This window comes from Aspergillus glaucus, assembly GCF_001890805.1.
Source record: "Aspergillus glaucus CBS 516.65 unplaced genomic scaffold ASPGLscaffold_22, whole genome shotgun sequence".
Taxonomy (NCBI): Eukaryota; Fungi; Ascomycota; class Eurotiomycetes; order Eurotiales; family Aspergillaceae; genus Aspergillus; species Aspergillus glaucus.
Window position 1 is genome coordinate 418,465 of NW_019170474.1, and position 15,585 is coordinate 434,049.

The 15,585-nt window shown below is 50.1% G+C and overlaps 9 protein-coding genes across 9 annotated transcripts; 3 read left to right on the forward strand and 6 right to left on the reverse strand.

The window, feature by feature from the left end:
• Positions 1 to 3,045: 3,045 nt before the first annotated feature.
• On the reverse strand, positions 3,046 to 6,779 carry ASPGLDRAFT_51232 (nuclear import receptor MTR10). The gene is made up of 8 exons (XM_022547484.1): positions 6,413 to 6,779; positions 6,243 to 6,335; positions 5,898 to 6,170; positions 5,706 to 5,796; positions 4,355 to 5,635; positions 3,883 to 4,308; positions 3,284 to 3,814; positions 3,046 to 3,203 (listed from the first exon to the last, which is right to left on the reverse strand). The coding sequence occupies exons 1-8, from the start codon at positions 6,542 to 6,544 to the stop codon at positions 3,115 to 3,117; spliced, it is 2,916 nt and encodes a 971-aa protein (XP_022397487.1). The 5' UTR covers positions 6,545 to 6,779; the 3' UTR covers positions 3,046 to 3,114.
• A 33-nt stretch (positions 6,780 to 6,812) lies between these two features.
• ASPGLDRAFT_51235 (small nuclear ribonucleoprotein E) lies at positions 6,813 to 7,941 on the forward strand. The gene is made up of 3 exons (XM_022547485.1): positions 6,813 to 7,183; positions 7,240 to 7,330; positions 7,397 to 7,941. The coding sequence occupies exons 1-3, from the start codon at positions 7,040 to 7,042 to the stop codon at positions 7,447 to 7,449; spliced, it is 288 nt and encodes a 95-aa protein (XP_022397488.1). The 5' UTR covers positions 6,813 to 7,039; the 3' UTR covers positions 7,450 to 7,941.
• On the reverse strand, positions 7,616 to 8,504 carry ASPGLDRAFT_134119 (5-formyltetrahydrofolate cyclo-ligase; the record flags this gene model as incomplete). The annotated part of the gene is made up of 3 exons (XM_022541267.1): positions 7,616 to 7,737; positions 7,836 to 8,357; positions 8,411 to 8,504. The coding sequence occupies 3 exons, from the start codon at positions 8,502 to 8,504 to the stop codon at positions 7,616 to 7,618; spliced, it is 738 nt and encodes a 245-aa protein (XP_022397489.1).
• Positions 8,410 to 9,173, forward strand: ASPGLDRAFT_835999 (uncharacterized protein). The gene is made up of 3 exons (XM_022550222.1): positions 8,410 to 8,569; positions 8,632 to 8,837; positions 8,906 to 9,173. Exons 1-3 carry the CDS (start codon positions 8,535 to 8,537, stop codon positions 9,133 to 9,135), a joined length of 471 nt encoding a protein of 156 aa, XP_022397490.1. The 5' UTR covers positions 8,410 to 8,534; the 3' UTR covers positions 9,136 to 9,173.
• A 726-nt stretch (positions 9,174 to 9,899) lies between these two features.
• On the reverse strand, positions 9,900 to 11,810 carry ASPGLDRAFT_69236 (uncharacterized protein; the record flags this gene model as incomplete). Its single annotated transcript, XM_022549343.1, has 5 exons — positions 9,900 to 10,368; positions 10,452 to 10,585; positions 10,655 to 11,036; positions 11,138 to 11,673; positions 11,790 to 11,810. The coding sequence occupies 5 exons, from the start codon at positions 11,808 to 11,810 to the stop codon at positions 9,900 to 9,902; spliced, it is 1,542 nt and encodes a 513-aa protein (XP_022397491.1).
• Positions 11,811 to 11,922: 112 nt separating this feature from the next.
• Positions 11,923 to 12,686, reverse strand: ASPGLDRAFT_836068 (uncharacterized protein). Its single transcript, XM_022550223.1, has one exon. The coding sequence runs from the start codon at positions 12,584 to 12,586 to the stop codon at positions 12,137 to 12,139; it is 450 nt and encodes a 149-aa protein (XP_022397492.1). The 5' UTR covers positions 12,587 to 12,686; the 3' UTR covers positions 11,923 to 12,136.
• On the reverse strand, positions 12,290 to 13,345 carry ASPGLDRAFT_51240 (uncharacterized protein). The gene has a single exon (XM_022547487.1). It carries the CDS (start codon positions 13,147 to 13,149, stop codon positions 12,787 to 12,789), a length of 363 nt encoding a protein of 120 aa, XP_022397493.1. The 5' UTR covers positions 13,150 to 13,345; the 3' UTR covers positions 12,290 to 12,786.
• Positions 13,346 to 13,656: 311 nt separating this feature from the next.
• ASPGLDRAFT_134258 (uncharacterized protein) lies at positions 13,657 to 14,531 on the forward strand (the record flags this gene model as incomplete). Its single annotated transcript, XM_022541279.1, has 4 exons — positions 13,657 to 13,776; positions 13,831 to 13,945; positions 14,000 to 14,178; positions 14,232 to 14,531. The coding sequence occupies 4 exons, from the start codon at positions 13,657 to 13,659 to the stop codon at positions 14,529 to 14,531; spliced, it is 714 nt and encodes a 237-aa protein (XP_022397494.1).
• Positions 14,532 to 14,823: 292 nt separating this feature from the next.
• ASPGLDRAFT_112688 (uncharacterized protein) lies at positions 14,824 to 15,435 on the reverse strand (the record flags this gene model as incomplete). Its single annotated transcript, XM_022539605.1, has 2 exons — positions 14,824 to 15,223; positions 15,290 to 15,435. Coding segments are annotated over 2 exons (546 nt in total), but the record flags the coding sequence as incomplete, so codon positions are not given.
• Positions 15,436 to 15,585: the final 150 nt, after the last annotated feature.

Here is a 15,585-nt window from a genome sequence, read left to right on the forward strand (position 1 = left end):
TAACCGGCTCAAGTCCGCACGATGGCCGATGCTGCCCTCCGAGTGCATGTCCGTGTGGAGCGATCTGCCGTGCCAGAATACTCAATACGGGTTTACGGCATCCAGGGCACTGTGTGATTTTTATTATTTGCCGCGGTTGGGCGTCCTGGTATTAAGGTACTTCCTACTAGTATAGCCTCGGGAAAACACCACAGCCAGTGACAGTTCGCTATGCACGTACTTCTGGCCCGAAATGACATTAAGCACAGGAATTGGCGGCAAAAGCAATTATCTTGCATGGAGTCTGAAACACACTAGATATACGATCATACGGTGAATTATGCTGACGTTGACAGAAGACAGGATCCATGGTTACTCAAGAGTAGTCTTCCAGAATGTGCAATTCTTGTGCTCTTTGATTCGGATCAGCCGAATGTTACCGAGATTATCTGATAAGATACGATTGATTGTAGATCTTTACTATATCCAGAGTACACGAGCCATGGTCCAAGTACCGGTAGAATGCAATTATCTGATCAAATTGCCATGGAGAAACAGTACAGTTCACATAGTATGCATGTCTTACAATCAAGGTGTCCTCACTCACCACTAGTACTCTGTCCTCTGTACTAGTACTACTACTTCGTATGATGGCATCCGCAGATCAGATCAGCTGTCCACGGTGATCAAACAAAATTTCTATTCTCAGCCGTCTCAAAATCAATGCGCACTCAACTTACGGTGTACACGCCCACGAACCCACCCCTCAATCACAACGCCCTCTACGCGAAGCCTCCTCTCGTACCTGACTATCCCGTCCATCCTCAGTCCAAGCTTCGAGGATCTGCAACCCCAGTATCCAATGGCATATAGACACAGGTGCCTGTCCCTCCGCCACTGCCGATGCATGCTGTATGCCATCCCATCCGGACGAAATGAGGTCAGCTAGGCCCACCCGCGCTTACTTGTTCGAATCCTGCATCTGCATCCGCATCCGCATTCCTGCGTCTGTTCGCCGTACTCCAGGCTGAATACGTGGGAGCCCCGGCGCAGCCACAGTCTAGTGCCTGGCCAGGATCGTCAGGAACAGTTTCACATTCACCTTGGTCTATTCTAGTAGGCTGGCGGCCTGGTATGTAGTCTCCAGTGCATGTAAGTGTGGTGGCTGTCTCGGCCGATCTCGGAAGCGCGGTATCCTCTGCAAAAGAAAAAATGTCGTTGGCTGGGATCCACCGTTCCCCTCGAGTACGGCCCTTGCTTGACGGTTTCAGATTCTGCAGGTGGACGGAATAAGGAAAGTGTTTTGGCAGGTGACTACTTTATGACAGCTGCGTTCATCATTGTGCATACGAGCTCAGGAACAGGTTACTTATTAGTCGATCACGGCCAATAATATATTGTTTGTAATACAGTACAGGATGTAGACAGAAATAGTGTAAAGGCGCAAGCACAGATTAAACAAGCGAGGTGGTCCTCCCTAATAGGACTCATGTGAGCATTGTGTTTTGACAAGTAGCCCCCGAGCAACAGCAGGCTAGGAAGCACAGTGCCGACATCGTATGCCTCTCCCATTGGTCAGATTGTCCATAATCTATATCCAATATAAACGATTTGCAGAATACTCGAGTAGGCTTCCGGGTCTCAGACACACATTCCTGGGAATCTCAACAAACAAGTTCCTTTATCGGTGTTTGTATCATCGTCTTCGAAATGGAATATCACAGCTTGCTGGACATGGAAATCTAGACTCAGAGCCTTGTCTAATGTCTCGCAATTGTCTCGGATTCCGACATTCGATTGAAACCACTTTAGACTGCTATGGCATTATGGCGTCTTCTCGGATGCCATATCCTATAGAGCGCGTATAGTAAACCGAACAGGGTTTAGAGATTGAAGTGCTACAGGCTACGTACTTGAGAAGAAACAACGCTATTAGTGTTCAATAAACAGTGAATGTCAACACTTCAGAAATATATATCTGTGACATTCATCTAAGGAATATATATCCGAGTATACTACGCTACAAAGATATTCCCGAGTAGTAATGAATAACTACGGCATCCGTCCCAAAATCTACATGGTATAAACCTATCCACCTTTACTCCGTACATATTCCGTAGTAGTATACCGAAAATACCGCGAAGAAATTCCCCGCCTCTAACTCGGAGTAAGTAATCTCTGCGGGGAGGCCAATCACCGCGTCCTGTGCGTTCCCATTCGGGTGACATACTTGTATTATTATTCTAGGAAGAATAATAATGTTTATGCTTAACTGGAGCATGTCTCACTTGTTGTCATATGAGCATGCAATTTCTCCTCTCTCTCCGCACCCTTCTGTACTTGTACACCTGCGTTGTCATGCATGTACAGACCTACTGTACTCTGTACCTGTATCTACAAAGTCTACTCTCGCACGAGCCTGTCCTGGAGCACAAGTCAGAGTATGTCCCATGACTCCACCTCGTATCGTATCCTATACGTAAGCGAACCGAGAACTTTCGTCAGACTCTATACTCCATACTCCATACTACAAGTAGTCTAGTTTATACTACTCCAAATGACCTAGTATTACTCTGTAGCCGGCAAAAGAATATCTGGAGGTGGCTTGTTAATCCCCCCTCGGGCTATCGGACATGTTAACCCATAAAGAGCAGAGTGGTAAAAATAACGGCAAAAGCAAAAATCGATCAGCCCTGCAGCTCCCGATATCGGCCGGCCCCGATGGATGAATGGCTGGGATCTGTTCGCGGTCGCGCGTCTTGCCGGATTCGGCTTGTTTCTTGTAGCCCGATGGAAGGAACTGGTAGTCATAGTAGCGGTATACAGGACTGTACTCTGTAGTTTACATGTGACGCGGCTGGTGGTTGGTATGATTGTACAGTAGTGTACAAGTCGGTGGAGTCCGTGTCTTCTTTCCTCATACGGAGTACACACACTTATTAAAAATGAATATTTCCAGCTGGCAACATGACAGAACACACACACTACACCCGCCACACTTCACGATTATCACCGTGTGCCTGAGGGAGATCATGATCTTCCTGCTTCGTTGTTTCAGATGAAATGCTGTTCCTGACTTGTCCCGTCTTGGTATGCACTAATACATGATGATTTCTTTGTTCAATGTCCCCTCCTCTAGCCACTAAACCGGAATCGTGTCGCCTCCAGTCGCCCCAGGCCATCGCGAGGTGCCACATTTCGTCGCCGGTACGAATTGGTGAAATCTAATACGTCGCCTCGGATTAGTCCACGTACTGACACAAAGCGCGGCAAAGGAAAAATCAGAAAAAAAAGCAATACTAACCTTGTAGCAGGACTCGGATCTTTCGTGTCTCTCCCGATTGTACCTTGTCTGCAACCCCCTTCAGCAACCGCTCCGCCTCGCCCGGCTTCATCGTACCCGCCGGAAGCATCTGGAGCGTCGATTGCAACCAGGCCCCGGTTTCTTGCGGCATGAGTTCGAACATGGTCATCAGCACTCCCGACGCATCCGCGAAGCAATCTCCAGGGAAGATGAACATCATCCCCGTCAGAACCCGCTGCGCCAGCAGTTGGCCTTGCGAGGCGATCAGTTGCTTCACGGCCTCTTGCACCTCTGGCGGATTAACGTAGACTTTGCCTTCGGGGCTAGTGAATTGTGAGACGATCGGCTTATCGAACGCAAAGCTAAAGAGGTCACGGTAATAGTGTAATGTAGCAATCAGCGGCTCAACCTGCTGTAGTGTAAGAGCACTCAAGGCTGCGGAGAAGATGGGCACCGCTAGAGATGACGATATGCATTCCTTGGGATAGTACCGCACGGCGTCCGACGACAGGCGGAAAAAGTCCTCGATCACTGAAACATCCCCCCTCCGTCAGCTAACGCGAAACCTAACCAATGATATGAACCTGGATAATGCTTACCATCTGGTAGTTGCTCTGGTGGCAAGTCATTCAGGATCCGCAGGAATGAAATGGCCTGCTGCTCATAAAACTGGAACACGGCACTACTCGTCGAATGGTCCACCAGCTCAGCCCCCTCCGAGAATTCACGAACAACTGCATCCGTGGCCCACAGGAAGCAACCCTCCCGCGAGGCCTCGAACCCACTGGCCATGCTCTGGGCCAGGGTAGGCAACAGCGGGATCATGGCCGTTCGATACGAGATGATCATGTATCGCCAGCAACGGCAAACGCGCTCCAGAATGGGGGTCGATGTCGTAAAGTTCATGACAATGGTTGTCATAATGGACAAAATCTCGCCACAGTACTTCACGGCCGGGTTCTCCACATTCGGACCAACATACGGCTGCACGACCTGGACGAAGATGGTAATCAACTGCAGATGATCTGTGAAAGTCAGTACCTTCTTCCCTCAAGAGGGCAGAATACATACCGGCAACGGCTCGCTGCCCCTCCTCATCCTTGGCATTGTTGGCCAGGTTCATGATGCGGGCCATGATAGGGTCACAGAACATCTTCATGGTCTCGTAAATCTTGTCGAGTGGCTGCACCGCAACGACAGCTGCCACACCCTCGGTCACTTCCTCCTGACTACTGGGCTTCAACTTGTCGAGAACCGACTCGTAGAATGAATGGAGTTGGGCAATATGTCCGCCCAGGAGCTTCTGGCAGTCCGTTCCAAGGAATTTGAACGCCAACGCAGAAGCCTGGATGACCTCTTGAGAGCTATGCTGGAAGCCCGAAATAACGTAGTTCAGCTGTGCCTCCAGCGTCTCTGGATGCTGGGCCGTCCATTCGGTGTACCGAGCCAGAGCCATGATAGCCTGGAACCGTACCTTTTCTTGATTCGGGATTTGCACAATCAACGGAATCACCTGCGCCAGGACGGTGTCCTCCTCAGGGTCGACCTCCCGGCCCATCGCTCTCAAGCTGAACAGCGGTGCCTCCAATTCTTGCCAGTTCGGGACATGCTCGTTGCTAGCTTGCGAAGCGTACTTGGACACCCATTGTTGAATCAACTGGTAGGACTTGGACAAGCACTCCGTGACACCAATAACCGCGCAGCAATCCTTGAGCACGTCACCCATTGCATGACGGAAGTGACGGAATTTCTCCTCTGCCTCGCGATCACCACCAAACAAGTCTGATTCATCGTCCTCAGGTCGTGGGTATTCCAGGTGTTTAACCATGATGTCGACCAGTCGCGAGAAGATATCGCTAAAAGCGAGTCGTGCGTCGTTGTACCGCTCCAGGGTGACGTACTGTTTCAACTCGTACCAGAAAATGAAGGTGAGCGAGATGGCGTCGCGCTCCCAGTCCCGGGCACTGCACTCCAGAACAGCCTCCACAAGTCCTCGGAACTCGTTTGGTAAGCGAGCGATAAGAACAACCCAGGCCTCACCAGCCTCCGCAAACAACCGGGTAACACCTTTGAACGCATCCGTATCTTCGGACTCCGAGGTCTCGACGATCTTGGGCCGGAGGGCCATGATTCGGGGGTATAGGGCTTGGATAACGGGGAGCGAGTCATCGACTTCTCGAGTATCACGGTACAGCGTACACACACTGTCGACAGCGGCTTCGAACGACGCATCATCATCCAGCGCCTTCATAATCACGTCCATCAACGGCGAGTCGACAATCTTCGCTGCGGGGATTTCACGCATCCACGAGGTTATACAGTCCAAGAGACGCGGGTTCGTCGATGCGGTGGCTGAAACGACAGCAATGTACTGTTAGTCCAGGGTCGTTTATCGGCCAGAAAAGGAGGGACGGCCACATACGGGATGACTGGGAGTACTGGATCAACAGATGCATCACCTGATCTGCGTTATCTTCCAGCAACTCCTTTGTTCTCGTGATCAGGTCCTCTTCCTATGTGACGACAAAACATTAGACTGATCCTGCTGGCCACTCCGGCTTCCACAGATGGGTGGGGGAGGTCGTTTCGTCTGATTGCAGTTGACCGAACATACAGAGAGGTTGATTTTGCGACCTTCCGTCACTTCTTCCGGAAGGATCTTCAAGAATTCCAGCACGCAGTCACCGGCGCTCGATCCCAGTGCTGAACCAACGGTCACGAGGACGTCCTTCCACTCGAGCATCTGAATCGCAAGGCTTGCCAGACACACGCATAGCTGCGTCTGTATGGGACGAGGGCCCGCCGCATATGCCACCAACAAATTCAAAACCGAATCTCGCAACGCCACGACGGACTCCTGGGGCAACTGGTCCAAATCGAATACGATCTATTGCGGTCAGTGTTGGAACCACCCCCCGCATAGGGTATATAATGCAAGATTGTGTCAAGGCCGCTTCACCTTTCCTTTCAGTGTGGTTGCTCCGAATAGCTTTGCCTCCACGGGAACATCTGGAGATTGTAACAATTCGTGGGTAATGGTCCAGGCTTCGATCTAGTATTTGATCCGGTGTTAGATACCATGCTGGGAATGTTGGAGAAGAGGGATATCGGGAGAAGAGGACGACTAACCGATTTCTGAAACTTTTCAAGAAACTCGTGGGCATGCGTTTTCTCGGAGCGTGAAACATTTCCTTGCATGGTAGCGACGGCCGCCAGAACCGGCGCAAAAGCCTGTCCTGCAGCCCCTTCCTTGCTGGCCATGGTGCACTGACTGGAAGGGAAGTCGTTGGGATAGAGAAGGGTAATAAGTAGGTATAAGTGGTGATATAAGAAGAGAACCAGGGGGGTTGTTTGGGAAAGAGGGGTTCAGATGGACAGGCTTCTTCAGCACCTTATCAATAGATGGTGGTCATGAACACTCATTAAATGTGTAGTGAACAAGTTCAGACGGCAGAAAAATGCGCAGGAATAAAAAAAAAAAAAAAGAAAAAGGGTAGTATAGAAACAATATTCTTCTGCGGGAAAGATGCAGGTGGGATGTTTGGCTTGACGGCTGACCTACAGGGAAAAAAGTTGGTGAGCCGCAACGGGAGTCCGTCATCACCGCCGTCGGTCTTTCTTCCATCTTTTCCGTCCAACAACCAACGCGACGTCCTCTTTGCGCACCGTGTCTTTTTTCGGTTTTTAGCTCCTTGTGATATATCGCCTTTCTTTTCGCTTTTAGTACCCAGCTTTTTCTCTCAGCTATCAGCCATCATGTCCGGTCGTGCAGGCGGTGGAGCTGCTCGCAAGACGTTGCTCGCGCCGATTCATTTTATCTTCAAGCTCCTCCAGCAGCGGTCGACCGTTTCCATCTGGCTTTATGAGCAATTGGCGTTCCGGATAGAGGGCAAGATTCGAGTAAGTCCCTAGTTTTGCTGTTTTGGATGAGGAGTAGGTGAACTAATCGCGTATAGGGATTTGACGAGTTCATGAACCTGGTTATCGACGATGCGGTGGAAGTGAGATTGGCTACCAAGACCGAGGAGGAGAAGCGGAGGCCATTGGGTATGTTGATATTCTTTTTGCTATTCATTAGCTGCGGTGTTAGGGATGCTAACAACGCGATTACAGGCCAGATCTTGCTCAAGGGTGACAATGTGTCTCTGATCCAAGCCGTCCAATGAATGTAATAGAGAAAAGAAGACCCGAGTTTCGCTGCGATACGATAATGTCCTTTTGTTCCTAATAATCGATTCTACGGTCTATGTCGGAGGAGGACGATCGAAGCACATCATATACACATAGGAAGGGAAGCTATCTACACGAAAAGATTCCGTTTTTCTGGTCGTATCAGCGTTGGCGGACGAAGAACTTTCCATCACCGACAACGAGGGCATCGATAGGCCAGTCATGATGTGTAACGGGGATTTCTTCGGACGGGGGAAGCATTTGTTCCTGGAGGGCGAGGGCAACTGTGATAAAGTGGAGTCAGAGGGTGTTTTCTGTCTGTTTTTGCTCGTTTTTCTTTGATACGAATTGTTCCATACTACGGCGCAAGAGGTTTTCTTACCAAGAAAAGGCATTTTGGGTGCTCCTGCTACTGTTTTGCCATCTGCCGCTTTAGTCGAATACCTGGTCAAAAAGTGATCATAATATCCTTTCCCGTGACCTAGTCGTCGGAAATCTTGGTCGAACGCCATGCCGGGCATGACGATCAGATCCAGACCCTGGGTGTCATGCGACGTAGTCTGTTCCTCAGCGGGAAAGGTGAGGCCAGTACCGCCAAAGCAGTTCTTCTTGCCGTGGACCTGATCATTCTTGAGCGATGGAATGCCCCATTTGTCTGCTTCTAGTGACTCGAACTCTTCCACGGATTCGAGGGTGAGCATGTCCATCACGGAGGTCTTTGGCAGCATGGCCGGCGGCTCGACCGTGTAGATGTAAGGAATAAAGACCTCTTTACCCTTGGTCAGAGCATCCTGGATGATGCTCGTGGTAGACAGCTCGCCGGATGGCATGGACAAGTAGACCCCGATTCTCTTAGCATTCTGGTATTCTGTCAGAGAGAACAGCTTGTTTGTAGCGACTCCGGCTGTCGATGCATTAGCTTCAGCATCGTAATCGATTGGTGGGTAAATGTCTTACATTGAGAAGACAGTGAGTCCGCGGGGATTCGCCGCAGTGCGTCACGTATTTTCTTCCGGAGGTCTTTCTTGGCCGCCTGCAGAGGGGCTGTCATCACGGGCGACTAAAAGGAATAGAAAAAGATATGATAGTGCATATCTGTAGCATTATTATCATTCTGTGAGTGACTCCGAATTACCTCGCCGCTTTTACGGGGTCTCACGTGATTACTTCGACCATAGAACAGCCCAGATCAAGACCATAGGGGACGAAGTCCTAGAGCTCGTCTCTGTGATAAGCAACAAGATCTCCAGTTGGGAGGAGCACATAGAACTAATCAGACACGTTCAGATGGCTGAAATGGCCAGTCTCCGCATGTTCCAGAAATGGAAGATCCTCGACCACATCCCTGGTGAAGCAGGCTGGGATGAGCAAGCTGTAGTCGATTGTGAGTGTGGGCACCAGCACTACTAGGAACCGCTCTGGATCCTGTCTCATATGGTGGTTAATTTGCAGGTGCGGGCGACTTGGATGATTTCGAGGTAGTCATGGGAAGGTTATGCCCGAGGGAATGTCGATGGCGAAAGGCATGTTTGGCGGCGGTTGAATGTGTAGAAGTGAGGGAGGGTAATAGTACATTTTGTGAAGTGTTGAATGCCTCTATACAAGGACAAGAGTCGTTATTTGTAATCGCGATATACAAGAAGTCGACTTCAGGAGACAGGGGTATCCCCAAATTTGAGTGAAATGTACGCAACCTCAGTGCCAAACCTACATTCAACGACCGGCCGAAGCTTACACAGAGTGCAGAAGGGAAGATATAGGTCTTAGTCTGAAGGGGCTGAAGCCCGTCGAAGAGAGTGCAGCACAGAAGCCCTCGATGCATCGAAGCTTCCCCGAGGGACTCATTTATCGATGCATGCCTGCAGTTGGAGCAGCCCACAAGGGGGCATCTGAAGCCGAATATGCAATGTTCGTATCTTACAAGGAAAACCATGTAATAACTCGATCGACTTGGTCAATGGCTACTTCCGTGGGCTCAACTGGGAGAGCATTCCCACCTTGCATCGCATCGTGTCCCGATTGACAGGGATCCCAGTGTTCAACGTTGTCGAAGCGAAGGTGTGGCGGATCTGTCTACGGCTAAGATATTCTATTTCTGTTATCGCAGATCGGCTTACCGGTGTCGTGTGCGTTCCCAATAGATATTGAGTTACGCATGTCACCAGAGAAACCTTACAGGACACTTACTGTGGATTCGATTGGCCATGTAGTTCTTGATTATAAAATTAGCTTTGTAGAAGCCCCAATGTTAACCGCGTGACAGAGTAGATGCTGCTTCATGGTGTATTGGCTACCGAGTACACATCGGCCCCTACGAGGCTGAGTTTCAACACCCATTCGAAAGTTTGAACTCCGGTTCCGGTACAACTAACAGCAGCGAATTTCATTGATAGCATTCATATATAACATGTGCTCTTGCTCTCGGAAAAAGAAAGTACCAGAAGATTTACTCTCCATGAAGACCAGAAGTTCTTTGACGCATTAGATCTCTCCTCTGCTTGTCCTGTTCGGCGTCAAACGCAATAAACTCACGGAGACCCGACCCGGCAGGGACCATGGGAAAAACAGGCACCTTCTTGTCGGTGACAACCTCCAGCAGGCTTGGTCCGTCCGTGTTGATGAGCCATGTCAAAGCATCAGTAACCTCCCCTGGCTTGCTGATGCGGCGATGCTGGATGCGCATTTCTTTGGCGAATTCCATAAAATTGGGGTTCTGCTGGTGGGTGTGTGCATAGCGGTCTTCATAGAAGAGATTCTGCCATTGTGTGACCATACCTTGTTCTTCATTATTCAGAATAATGACCTTCACACCAATGTTGAATTGAGCGGCAGTAGACATCTCAGTGAGAGTCATTGCAAAGGATGCATATCCATCGATGTCAATGACCAGGGGGCCTCGGGCCGAGCCACCTTGGCTCCAATTGCGGCAGGAAGACCATAGCCCATAGTACCCAATCCGCCTGATATGATCATAGTGCGTGGGTAGCGTCAGCAGAACTGTTGTGCTGTCCACATTTGGTGCTGACCAACACCCGTGGCAATGATGGTCTCATGCTTGTGATCAGCAGTGAGGTTGCTGAGCTGTTCAATAAGATATTGGGGCTTGATCAAGTGCGACCGTTCTTCAGAACACTTATATAGGTTGAGGGGCCACCGTGCCTTCCACTAATTAATCTCCTTGAACCACTCATACCGGTCTACCATGGTCGTCTTCTTTACAAGGGGAAGGAGATGGGTGGCATTTTCTGAGATATCACCAACCACAGCCTCGGTAGCTTGGACAACCTTGTTAATATTCTTTGGCATGATTTCAAAATGCACAATACCACCACAGCCATTAGCCGCAATTGCCTTTGCAGCAGGTGCGAACTTCTGGATGTTCAAGGTCACACGATCATCAAACCGTGCACCAAGGGCAATGATGAGATCGGCTTTTTGCATTGACATGTTGGCATAAGCTGAACCATGCATTCCCAATATACGCAGGGATTTCTTATCGAGTTTGTCAAAGGCGCCGAGTCCTTGCAAGGTGGTGGTGACGGGGATCGAGGCCTTATCCGCGAGTTCTTGAGGAGTCTGGGCCCTTCGGAGCTCAAGACACCATGACCGGCATAGATGGGCAGCCTCTTGGCCCTGTTGATCAGGTCCGCCACACGAGCAATGGACTTGATCGGAATGTTTTACTGCATTTCAGGTAGACTGGGCAAGGCGGACGCAGCTGGAACTGCTTGCCAGAGCACACCAGCTGTGATATTCCTGGGTAGATCCACGAGCACAGGAACTGGTCTTCCACTCATGGCAATTTCAAAGGCTTCGTTAATTCTCTGGAGTAATTCAGATGTATGTTTGACCATGATATTCCATTTAGTACAGGCGCGGGAGATTCCCAATATGTCGGCTTCCTGGAATGCATCACTGCCAATGGCTGAGGTGGCCACTTGGCCGCAGAAAACGACCAGAGGGGCTCCATCACAGAGAGCATTTTGTATGGGTGTGATGGCATTTGTGGCACTGGGTCCAGATGTGACAAGGACAACACCTGGCTTGCCTGAAGCTCTTGCATATCCCTCTGCCATGTGACCTGCACCCTGTTCATGCTTGGGGAAAATAAAATCGAAATATTGGGAACTGTAGATAGCGTCAAAGACAGGGAGAATGGTTCCACCCGGGTATCCAAAGACATGTTTCACGTTATGTATCCGCATCATCTCATGGAAAATCTAGCCTCCTGTCATACCGATGAACCTGTTGGATCGTATCAAGGATTAGCAAATCGCGAACTGCAGTTCACGAAGGAATTCCACATACGATGCATCAGCCGGCGGAGGCGACACACGAAGGCTTGGAGCAGCGACATGTGTTGTTGATCTGTAATTGTATTTAGATAAGCCAAAGCGGGAAAGAATGGAAATCTGTGAAATACATTGACTGTGTCGTAACAGAGGTGGTTCCCCTAACACTTTGTCTCCTCAGAATGGTAATGAGTATCCGTGGATGGTGAGTAAGCGTCGCCAGGGCGTTGACTGCCTTAGTCACCTGCTGGGCTCGAAACATGTCGATTCTCGAATGACCCCGATGATGACAAGCAGAGAGATTGAACAGAAATGAAGGACGGAAAATGGGAAAGAGGAACAAAGGAAAGGGAGGAAAGATCCTCCGATCAACTGTGAGTCAGAGACAGAGTCACAAAGCCAATCTCGCCCATTGAAGTTCTAAGGCTCTTCCAATAGTCCATTTGTACCCTAAAAGCGACGCCGGGTACTTGCGATATTGGGGTCCCCCGAGGCCAACTGGATTTACAAGTATGTATGTATCATGTCTATACAGCACAATCAATCTGCCTGGCGTTTTACCTGTGCGGATACTGTACTCCGTACTTGTACTAGCCTTGTGGTGGGTCGCCCCATGGATCGCGGGTATCTGCCATCTCTTCCGATTTGTGGGTCGGCCTGCTCGGGAGGTTTCCGCCCGTAACCCTATCATACTTAATGTTTTGTCGGACTTTCCGAGGTTGTCATTAGAATCAGGTCGAGGAGACGGGGACGGTCGTGGAGAGGGAGGATCTGTCGTTTTGGGGAATGAAATGGGGGTAGAGGAGGTACGCACTTTGATGTGCAGGCTATAGCCATCCATGAGCGCGACATTGGCCCCGTTACCTGCCAGTGGTTGCTGTCGCCGATGTAAATGATCCCATGGAAAGGTTCGCAAGGCATTGGTTCCTTATCCATGCCGGGCATTAGGAACATAGTGGCTCCTTTAATATCATCGCAAAGGGCTCTGCCATGCTCCTGCCTCGCTGGGGGGCTTCTTCTTTCAGGTCCTGAACCACTTCATCAGACCAAGTGTTGGGAGAGTGTCGAGGGTCCGTTTCGCGCAAGCTGAGACCCCAGTGAAAGCTGTGCGAGCCTGCAGGCGACACGAAGCAGGACACCTTCTGGTCGGTAAGGACCATTCCCCAACGATCTTGGATCTGGGCGGGAATTTATCCCTCTGGGAATTCCACCACACCACCCATCATCAACCCAATATACTTGAGCGGATCGTCTGGTCGGACGTTCGTTCGGATCTTGCTGTGAGCTCCATCGGCAGCAATAGCAGCAGCAGCAGCAGCAGCAGTAGTAGTAGTTGTTGTAGTTGTAGTTGTAGTTGGGGAACTCGCACAGCGGAGGTAGGTAAATCGTCAAACGGGGGCACATTGAATGTAGGAGAGGGATTCCAGTCCTGGTCCCAGATGATAAACTTGCGTATGGCGTCGGTCAATACGGTGTGGTCGAGAATTTGGTTGAGACCTAACCCATATACCACCACCTTGCTATCGGAGACCGCTCGAAGAGCTCATGACCGGGGGTCAGTAAATTGGGCTCCTGAGGGATAGTGACATGAGTCCAGAAGTTGGTTATACCTCGATATGGCGGCCCTGGCGACGAAGAGCAATGGCAGCCGATAGACAATCAGGACTTTGAGATTTTCTTCCTTGGAAGCCATTGCAAGTGAAGACCCCCTTGTTGGGGTCTATAAAAGTACTCTGTACAAAAGGCTTGGCATGGCAGGGAGGGGCCAAAGAAAGGGCAGTCGCCAGTCCATTCCACACGGGAAACTCCCCCTTTCGAGGGGGAAACAGTGAATATGTGAATTGTTTTCTTCTCTCTTCTTCTCTTGAATGTCAACTGTCAACTGCATATACACCCTCAAAACCTCCCATAATGGTTGCGGTTGGCTTCGTTAGCTATCTACTTCTTCTCGCTACGGCTGTTGGCGCCGTTAGTGTCTCCGAGCTGGTTGGAACATGGAGCACCAAGTCAAAGAGTGTGTTTACAGGGGAGGTAAGTAGCGCATTTTTCTTTGCAGAGGATAGAGATATCTGACAGAATGGTCAGGGCTTCTTCAATCCCGTTGAAGATCGACTCATCGAACCAAAGCACCCGGGCGTTTCTTATTCGTTTACGTCGGACGGTTACTATGAAGCGGCCTACTATCGCGCTCTCGCCAATCGTGAGTATATATCTCCAAACAAGCCCAATAAGCAGGAAGTTGACTCGTGAATAGCGAAGGATCCTTCCTGCCCCAAAGGAATCATGCAATGGCAGCATGGCGCATTCACTCTGTTTGTCAATGGATCCCTAGTCTTGACTCCCATCGCCGTTGATGGCCGTCAGTTGCTGTCAGACCCGTGCAAGAAGGACATTGCCACCTATACCAGATACAACCAGACAGAGTTCTTCAAGGTATTTCAGAGACAGAAACGAATCTCCCAATCTGCCACTGACAAAGATATAAGTCGTACGCGGTCTCGACAGATCCCTACCACAAGGTCCGTCGCCTTGACCTCCATGGCCACGACGGTGGTCCCTTGCATCCGATGTACCTTGCTTACGAAACACCCGAGATATTGCCTACGACGACCTTGAACCCGTTGCACACCCAGGCGCACAAGAGCAAGCGTGATTTGAGTGACAGTTCCAGCTCATTCGTCATACAGAACCTGATTGAGAGCGAGGGCTTGGTCAGCCCTGAGCGGTGGTGGTGGTTTGGTGTCATAGCGACTTCTCTGGGTGGAATCGCGTTGATGTATGCTTGATTGGTGCAACCCGACACGACGGAAATCTATCACGACGTTATTCGAGGACCAAAGGCAAGGTTATGCTTTGGGTGGGTAATCACGGCGTTGGCAATTTTGTTCAGTGTACACTATTCTGGATGATGGCAGTCTCACGCGAGTAATAATTTGTTTCTTTTGCAACGGAGTATCAATTGTCTTTGAAAATCCAGATAAATGTGATGGGAGAGTCTATTTTTTGTTGTAACGTACATTGCTATTATACAGTGGTCATGCCCGTAACCCGTATCGTATTTCATACTCATATTCATGCAGCAGCGACGGCCTCTCTGGCGATTTTGGCGACTTCGGATCTCTCCGCCGGCTTGCCGTCCAAGGCTCCCCCAGGAGCAAAAAGGGCCTTCAGCAACGAACCAATATCGGCCTTGCCGCCAGCTTCCCTGAGTTTGTTAAGCTCCTGCGAGACAATCGACTTGATCTCATCCACGCCCATTGTCTTGACGTGACCGGCGTACTGTTCCAGGATCGACACGGCCAGATCCTCACCCTCCTTCAGATCGGCCCGACCAGCCTCTTCGAACTGTTTCGCTGCCTGCTGGGCCCCCGAGACACGTTTCCGAATGAGGGACAGGAGTTGTAGATCGGTTTGGATGGGAGAGGGGGTCTTGACGGAGTTGTTGACTTCGGAGATGAGAGCACGCAGGACGTTCAGCCTGGACTGGTTAGCTCGTCCGTTGATATAAGTATGGATTCTGCAATGAAAAATGGACTAGACATACTTTGGTGTATTCTTCGCCCTCATGGCATCCTTGAGATCCTGTCTGAATGTAGCCATTAAGGGCGGCATGGCCGGGCTGGCAGTCGAGTTCCAGCGCACTGGGTGCAAGACACTCAGGCGCGACGACAGGCGAATAGGTCTGAACATATTGTCCCAATTTATATCAATCAATTGAGAAAGATTGTGGTCTCTGTACTGTGTTCTGTTGAAGTGGTGTACTCTCCAGTGCTGACCGCAAAGGCGGACAAGCAAAAGCTCTCCAACTTCTGCCGGCCCGTGCACGATTTTGTTTCTCTC

What these genes read in the sequence shown, in the direction of transcription:
- ASPGLDRAFT_51232 (XM_022547484.1), bottom strand. Translation starts at nt 6,544, where the DNA reads ATGGCCAGCAAGGAAGGGGCTGCAGGACAGGCTTTTGCGCCGGTTCTG. An exon ending in CAACCACACTGAAAGGAAAG is followed by an intron (nt 6,171 to 6,242) that starts GTGAAGCGGCCT and finishes TGACCGCAATAG; the next exon opens with ATCGTATTCGATTTGGACCA. An exon ending in GATCCGAGTCCTGCTACAAG is followed by an intron (nt 3,204 to 3,283) that starts GTTAGTATTGCT and finishes GCGACGTATTAG; the next exon opens with ATTTCACCAATTCGTACCGG.
- ASPGLDRAFT_51240 (XM_022547487.1), bottom strand. Translation starts at nt 13,149, where the DNA reads ATGTGCCCCCGTTTGACGATTTACCTACCTCCGCTGTGCGAGTTCCCC.
- ASPGLDRAFT_835999 (XM_022550222.1), top strand. Translation starts at nt 8,535, where the DNA reads ATGATAGTGCATATCTGTAGCATTATTATCATTCT. An exon ending in TGTAGCATTATTATCATTCT is followed by an intron (nt 8,570 to 8,631) that starts GTGAGTGACTCC and finishes CTTCGACCATAG; the next exon opens with AACAGCCCAGATCAAGACCA. An exon ending in TGAGCAAGCTGTAGTCGATT is followed by an intron (nt 8,838 to 8,905) that starts GTGAGTGTGGGC and finishes GTTAATTTGCAG; the next exon opens with GTGCGGGCGACTTGGATGAT.
- ASPGLDRAFT_836068 (XM_022550223.1), bottom strand. Translation starts at nt 12,586, where the DNA reads ATGGATGGCTATAGCCTGCACATCAAAGTGCGTACCTCCTCTACCCCC.
- ASPGLDRAFT_51235 (XM_022547485.1), top strand. Translation starts at nt 7,040, where the DNA reads ATGTCCGGTCGTGCAGGCGGTGGAGCTGCTCGCAAGACGTTGCTCGCG. An exon ending in GGATAGAGGGCAAGATTCGA is followed by an intron (nt 7,184 to 7,239) that starts GTAAGTCCCTAG and finishes AATCGCGTATAG; the next exon opens with GGATTTGACGAGTTCATGAA. An exon ending in GGAGAAGCGGAGGCCATTGG is followed by an intron (nt 7,331 to 7,396) that starts GTATGTTGATAT and finishes ACGCGATTACAG; the next exon opens with GCCAGATCTTGCTCAAGGGT.